Source organism: Salvia splendens, chromosome 5, assembly GCF_004379255.2.
Source record: "Salvia splendens isolate huo1 chromosome 5, SspV2, whole genome shotgun sequence".
NCBI lineage: Eukaryota > Viridiplantae > Streptophyta > Magnoliopsida > Lamiales > Lamiaceae > Salvia > Salvia splendens.
The window spans coordinates 38,203,642-38,211,473 of record NC_056036.1 but is presented as its reverse complement, the minus strand read 5'-3'; the positions used below and the strand labels follow the sequence as shown (position 1 = coordinate 38,211,473).

Below are 7,832 nucleotides of genomic sequence, written 5' to 3'. Positions count from 1 at the left end.
TTCAAATCCTTATGCTGATAATGCTTATAACTTATGCTGATGTACTTCACCTGGGTTTAAGTCTGGTAGTCTGTTAATTTGTATGTAAATCAGCTAAAATGTTTTTTCTGATTAAGTCGTTTTCAAAGTATATCATCAACATATTACCCTAGATTCTGAATCCATTTATTGACGAAGTAAGTGAACTTTCCATTTCGTTCCTGATATTGTTCTGCACCTTTGTTAATTTTGTGGTATTATCGATAGCCAAAGGTACCTGCCTTTTTTTCTCAATATTTTCATGGACTCAATTGAGTTATATTTATTCCCTTTGTCTTTCTCATCTAAATCTTGGCCACAGTATTAGATGCCTTCAGATATTTACAAATTTGTTGTAGCTGACAAATGTTCCTTATATAAGAATATCTTAGCTTCAAAGTACTTGCCAATTACTACTCCCTCCGTCCCAAATAATTTGGGTCAGTTTGACCCGCCACGGGTTTTAAGAAATGTTGTTTGACTTTGTATTAAATGGAGATATGTAGTGGAAAGGGAACCCACATCCTTCATACCCAACCAACAACCACAACCTTCAAACCCAACCACAACTTCCAACCCAACAAACAACCACAGCCTCCAACCCAATCGAAAAACAAGAAATTGTTGGACAACATACTTAGATTAGATCTAAAATTCCGGGCATGAAACAAGGTCGTCCGGCGTGTCTGGGACGACGAGTTCGTCCAGATCGACCGATGAAAATCAAGGAGAGGAGTCGGGATTAGCAGCCATCGCAGTTGGAGCTCTCGGAATCTAGGGTTACGGAGGAAATTGTGGGCGGTGGTGGGTGAGAAGATAGGGACGGTGGGGAGTGTTAATGGAGTGAATGTGGAGATGGGGGAGTAAATGTGGAGGTAGGTGGTAATTGACTGAAAACTGTGGGTGGTGTGGGTGAATGGAGTGGTTTTCTTATGTCCATTTTTAGTAATTTTGAAGTGGGACAAATTATGTGGGACGGACAAAAATGGAAAACTGGGACGAATTATCTGGGACGGAGGGAGTAAAAAATTTCTATGGATGTTCAATGTTTTGTGTACTGTTATGCTGGATGATCTAAATAATGTGGGCTGTTGCTTTGAACCCGATCCTAAAGATAACTATTCAACTTCTGGACCATATGCGTCTAAACCATATTTCACTTAAGTGAATGTGTGAAGGAATATAAATTTGGAAAATAGTTATTGAAGGTTGGGAGTATTTTACTGAGTGTATCTTGTGTTTCTTCTGGTATCACTTGTCTTATCAGATCTTTTTGAATAGAAATATATTTGTCTCTTAAATAGAGCTCAAGCAACAGATTTATTAGTTTCATTGTCAATTAAGCAGTAAACTATTTATTTTCTTTTCATTAGTGTCATAAATCTTATTTGCATTGAGAAAATGCTAGGAAATTATTCTCCATTATTCGCTTATATTTTCCTAGCTAATCTATCATATGATTAAAATGTAAATTTAGTTAAAGTAAGCTTATGCTTTAAGTATTATAGCTATTTTCTTCGTGCGGGACTAATTAAAGATGAAATTCATTGTTTGGTCACAGTGAACCGGGGCATTCACTCAACTAGCATAAAGAAAATGGGAGGAGGTCATGGCCATGACGAGCCATTCTATCTGCATGCAAAGCACATGTACAACTTGGACAGGATGAATCATCAGGCATTGAAAATGAGCCTTTCCGTCTTCGCTGCATTCAGCATTGGTGTTGCTGTCCCAGTTTATGCAGTAGTCTTTCAGCAGAAGAAGACTTCCTCAGCGTAATTTTTCTTGTTGATTTCTGCTTTTGTGGCAATAATAAACTATTTGAGCTTTGTGTAGGAGATAAGCAAACACCAGAGATTTGCTTACTGAAATGAATTCAACAGTCTTTTTCATTCACTTTCTTTATGATGTCTACTTGCTTTGACATCTGAAAATGTGTTGTACTAGCTCCAAGTTATGAATATTTTTTCTTGGATTTGCTCCAACTACAATGCTGATTTCTCTTTTATTATCGTATGTAATGTCTGCATCTTGATATATTTTTGTGTATATCAATTCCCCTGCTGAAACCTATATTTCTTTTGCTGATCAGCACTGTAAATTTTGATATTTGAATCTGAAACGAGGAGCTTCATATAGAAGCATCAAGACCTTTAGGTTACTGATTCATGTTGTTGAGAATGCCACTGATTGAACTAATTGATAATTAGTGCTAGAACCTGGTTAGCTGTTGGGATTTAATGATTGTTGACTTCCTGAACATATGTTAGTATAATTGAGTTATTGACACATTCAAAGACTAGGAGCCATAGGTAAGTAAGTTTGTGGCCCGACATCTCCTTATCACATGTGAAAATTATTAGTCATTAATTTTAGTAGCTGAACATTCACATGTGAGATTTTAGTCTTGAGTCTCCTTCCTTGATCATTTACAATGGTAGAAAAACTATCTTCTTCAATAGAATAGACATTGACATGTAGCTTCAGATTCTTAGAATTGTCACGTGTATGAGCAGCATGTCATTTAGAATTTATTCCTGGAAAAGATTAGACATACTAAAAGATAATCAAAACCAGCTGAGATTCATTATTAATCACTAACAGATCATGTGATTGGTTTAAGATTACGATTCTGCATTTAAGTAGTATGAGTCTTGCTGGAAAAGAAATTTCCAGACATGAGATTTCTGGAAAATATATGTACAGTTTTGGTATTTTATGTACTGTAATAACATGGTGCAGCTGTAAATAATGGAGTCATGCTTATACATTATTGGATGTTGTTCCATAAATGTAGTGTATGTACTGTTGGAGGGAAATTGTATATAGTTAATGTGGTCAATGGTACATTTACTACTTTGGTTACTTATGTTACATATTTGTGCAATTTTATTAAGCTTCATGTGCATAATAAAGCATGAATTTCTTAAGCAACATGCAAATTTATGATTAGACTATTGACATTTCGATTTGTGTTGCATCAAAAGCTTAGTAGCCTTTCTCCTTTACATGATTTGGTTGCATTCAAATGTGGCAACACCATTGATGTTGTGACAAGTGTCCTACCCTTTTTTGGAAAAAAATTATCGATTTCTTATATGATAGACTTATCAGTTTTTTTGAACCAGTGAAGCCAATTATAAGTCAATGGAAACTGTTGATGATTTGTTAATTTTTTAAAATTCTTTGTCAATCATGTGTGATGAGGGTTTACACTCAATGTTGTCATAAAATGTAATGGGAAATCTTATTGTGCAAGTATGCTTGTGGTGCAAAAAACAGGAAAAAAAATCCAGTACACATAAAATTCTTGCCCACTAAGAAAAGGAAGTATGGGATCCAATGAATTAGTAAAGATAAGTATGCACGCTTTACTGTTTAGGCTACAAAATATAGGAAAAGTTAATAGTCTTATACGTGACTGTCTCATTATGATATTGATAATGAGTGGAGACAAAATGAATTATGTTATGATTTTGATTTTGATCCGTTGCACGGTTTTGGTGTTATTCAAATTGAATTTCTCACTTTGAATTTGTATATTACACCCTTCTGTATTCATTATTTTTGCTTGTAAAAAGTTGCACCTCCCAGTTTTTTAAATTGAAACACTAACTATAATAGGATTGTGGTCGATTTAATTGTTTTCGTGAACCCTTTTCCATTTCTTTTTCCTTTTAGTTAACCAAATGTATATCGCATTTAACCATAGAAGTGCAGTTCAACAAAATTTGATTAGATGGAAGAGTGGCTATACATAACTGCATAAATAGTACTATAATGTTATACACGTATGGTTTTAATACTTTATTAGAAAGAAATAAAGTTTAATAAACTATGGATATCATATTCCACGCCTACTTTCACTAAACAACTTTATTGCTAATTTTTCATTATAGGAGTATATGCTAAAGAACTTTCACTAAACAACTTTTTTTAAGTAGGAACTTGTTTATAAACATATTTTAAGTACGATCCAACATTTTATTATTCATTTAAATTTGGTAGAAATTGCAACTTGCAATGAACACCTCCTTTCATTTGTATGAAATGCCAAGATTTTCTTTAAAATAAGAATATTTATATTCTTAGAATAAATAAAAATAATAATGATACTTAGTTTATAATCCATCATCAGAAGACAATAGAGGGTGGCAGGCTGCCAATGTGAATGCTCAAAACAATATTTCCATCTTCGGCTGCACGAAATCGCCCAAAAAAATGTCGGTTTGAATATTATTCAAAATCGGATAATGTAAACATATAAATATAATCCTTCTCTCTCCTGATGTAAAGTTATATAGGGGGGCCTGACGACAAAGTCAAAAACTGCAGCTGCAGTAATCGTCCAATCAAATTCAAGCATTACTTACTCTGCTTTTTTTCTTATCTTCAAATTAACTCTTTTCCATATCTCACCCAAAATTCCCATATTTAATCCACCCCAAATTAAACACCAAGAGCTGCAGCACTAACAAAAGCTAACAAACAGTACAATTATTGAACAAGAAAATAAAAACAATAAAATAAAATAGTAGTACTATCAAATTAATGGCCGAAGAAACGAAATTGGAGTAAATTACTGTGAATCTTCTCGGTTTTCATCGCTGCTATTGCTGCGCTGATGATGATTTTGCTCCAACTTCATTCCCAAATCAATTCTGCTATCGCTACTGCTGTTGTTGTAAGCAGAGCTCAGCAAACCGATATTCGTCTCCAGCGCCTGAACTGGCGACGGCTGAACCACCATTGACCCGAATTGAACCGGGCTGTACCGTCCTGGACCGGGAAACTGAAACCCGCCCACTCTCTGCATTGATGACTGCCTATACTGCCATTCCTGCTGCGCAGCCGTAGCGGCGACTCCGCCGCCGTTCACCGGGAGCATCCAGAAAGCGTTGCCCATGTTTGCGGCGGCGGAGGCTGGCGCCATCGCCCACATGGCTGGAGCCGGGACGAAGGTGGAAGGTGCGGTCGAACCGGGTTTATTATGGCTGGATTCATTTTCGCCCGGTTTGGGTGAACCGGTTCCGGTCTGGATATCTTCTCTGAACCGTTTCTTGGAGTAGCTGTTTTCGTCCGGTTCATGTCCGAATGTGGCGGCGGTGAGGTGGTGGTGGAAGGCGGGTGGGGCGCCGAGGAAGAGGGGGGTGGATTTGGAGGAGGGGGCGGAGATGGTGGTGCCGCTGCTGCGGTGGGAGACGTTGAGGGTGGAGAAGTTGGCCGGGATTGTGCCGGTGCCGGTGGCGGCGATGATGGAGGGCTCCGCCTGCTGGAGGAGCCACTCGATGGTCTCTCCGTCCGATTTGTGGCCCAATTCTTTGGTCAATTGGAACACTCGGGCAGCGCAGAGGGTCGGCATGCGGATGCGGCGCCCGCGGCCGTCGACTTTGGTGTGGCGGTCCTTGGAGGGCTTCTTGACCACCAACGCTTTGCTGTCGGTATTGGTGGTGGTGGTGGTGGAGGAGGGGGGTGAGTTTGTGGCGGCGGAGGATAAGTTTGTGGGTTGTTGAATTGAAATGGAGCCCATGAAGGGGCCATGGGGTGGGGCTGAATCGGGTTGACTTTGGGGGTGGGAGAGGAGTTGGAGGGAGGAGGGCGGTGGGTCGCGGTGGCCGGAGTTGCTGCCTTGTTTTTCCATCGATAGCATAGCTTTTTTTATTCAAGAATTGAAATATGTTCTGCAGTTCATATGCTGTCTTGTTGTGAAATTAATGAAAGTTTGAGCCATTGAGAGAGAGAGATTATAGTGGCAAGTGAGGAAGTGGAAATACTGTTGGGGGTTCTACTTTACCTTCTCTCTCCTTTGTGGTTGGTTGACTGCTCTCTTTGTAGAATGAATATGTGTGTGTTTGTGCGTGCGTGCGTGCGTGTGTGTGTGAGAGAGAGATGGTGTGTGGCCTTGTTGGGGACTGTTTTATTATGCCGACCCAGCACGAATCAATTGGTAAGAATTTTATGCTTCAATTATTTTTCTATCCCTTCCATAACAGTGTTGTGGACACTTACTAGAAACAGAATTGATTCTACTACTATGGAACATATCAATATAGTAAAATGACTCCATTATTATGGAGCAAAAAAAGCACTCCCTGAGTCTCTAAAGAGTATAAACATTTGATTCAGTATAAATTTTAATGCATAATTGAAAAAATAAAATAGATAGAAAAAATGAGTCTGTCGAAATGAGTTTTTAAAATTAGAAAATTCATATTTCTAAGACTAAAAATAAAATAGTTACTACATTTTAGGGAGAGTACTATGTTTTATCGTATTGGTTAATGAAATTAGGTCTCAATAAAACGAGAATCAAGGATACATGAAATATGAATATGAGGTGTAATTTAAATAGTTATATTCAAAAGGGGTGTTCGGTTGACAAGATTAAATCTCATGATTAAATATGTATTATGTTTGGTTCATAAGATTTAACCATTCAACTTAATCCTAGATAGATAGTCTCATGATATTAATCACGGTAATCGAACGCCACCAAAATGTAATGATATGGGTTATGGGATAATCACAAATTTGAGAAATAAAGAATAGGATAATGATTAAAAAAAGGCTAGTAGTAGCAAAAAAGGGAGAATCAGTGCGTGTAGTATGTGTTGGATGAGAAGTGGGGCCAAGGCCCAAGTAGTGGTGGGGGCCATCAGTAAATGTTGCAGAAGCTCAAATCCACTCGTGGGGACAACAAAATGCTAGCTGTAGACTGTTGCGGTAACAACTCGAATTTTTATCAATTAAAGTGTGGACGTGATAATTAATTTTCATGTTTGAAACATGAAATCTATGACCCATGATCTATGATTCTATTAGGCCAACAACAGCGCTTTTGTTATACTATTCCTTAAACTATTATTTATGGGCTCCATTGTACTTTTTAACTCTATTTCTTAACTAAGGAACAGAACCTGCAACTCTCTATTCCTTACACGTCCCTTCTGTTCCTTAAATTAATATTCATTCAATTTCATTTTTTAATTTTATTTCCAACCAAATTCAATTAATAAAAAACACTTCATTAAATAAAATAAACTTATAACATAAAATTCGTAAAAAAAACCATAATTTAATAATTTCCTAAAAAATAAAAGTCCACAATTTAATAATTTCATCCGTCCAATTTTGCCCAAATGTGCTCAAGTAGATCCTCTTGGAGTTGGGTATGGGCGCTAAAGTCGCGTGTCCTTACACGAATAGATAACCGTTCTTGTATAGACGGATGTGCTCCACTTCGAGGCGGACTACTTGCGGTTGAGCTTCCGGGGGATTCGGGGTCGAACCAATTTCCCGCATCGGGTCCTTCGTCTTGGACAATCATGTTGTGCAAGATTATGCACGTATACATGATGTCGACCATGTTCTCCATGAACCACGTACGAGCTGTGTATTTGTGAGTGAAATGAGTATGAAATAGAAGTATTTATAGAGTTTATGGATTAAAAAAATAAAATAAAAAATTAAAACGAAAAAAAAACGGTAACATTATTGTTGCAAAAAAAAAAATTTAAATTTATTATTATTTAAATTCGATTTTTTTAAAAAAGAATGAATTATTGCATCACCGTGACGAAACCCACTCGCGGGCCAGCGAGTGGGCGTCACGCATGGCCTGGGAGCTCGCCACGTCGCCTCGGCGCGTAGCTAGACGTCGCGTGCCGCGTCTCGCGGTCGCGGTCCACGGGACGAGCTGGGAACGGGATGGGGACCGAACGGCCTGCTGCAACGCGTTTCTCCGCGGTTTCGTTCATGAGGAACGAAACGCGGGCCGGCCACGCCACCCGTTGCGGATGCCCTTATTCTTGGTC

The 7,832-nt window shown here is 38.3% G+C and overlaps 1 protein-coding gene across 1 annotated transcript; it reads right to left on the bottom strand.

Moving 5' to 3' along the window:
- Positions 1 to 4,467: 4,467 nt before the first annotated feature.
- Positions 4,468 to 5,926, bottom strand: LOC121805420 (transcription factor TCP23-like). Its single transcript, XM_042205263.1, has one exon. It carries the CDS (start codon positions 5,666 to 5,668, stop codon positions 4,598 to 4,600), a length of 1,071 nt encoding a protein of 356 aa, XP_042061197.1. The 5' UTR covers positions 5,669 to 5,926; the 3' UTR covers positions 4,468 to 4,597.
- Between the last annotated feature and the right edge of the window lie 1,906 nt (positions 5,927 to 7,832).

Excerpts from the sequence above, each read along its gene's own strand:
- LOC121805420 (XM_042205263.1), bottom strand. The coding sequence starts at position 5,668 with ATGCTATCGATGGAAAAACAAGGCAGCAACTCCGGCCACCGCGACCCA.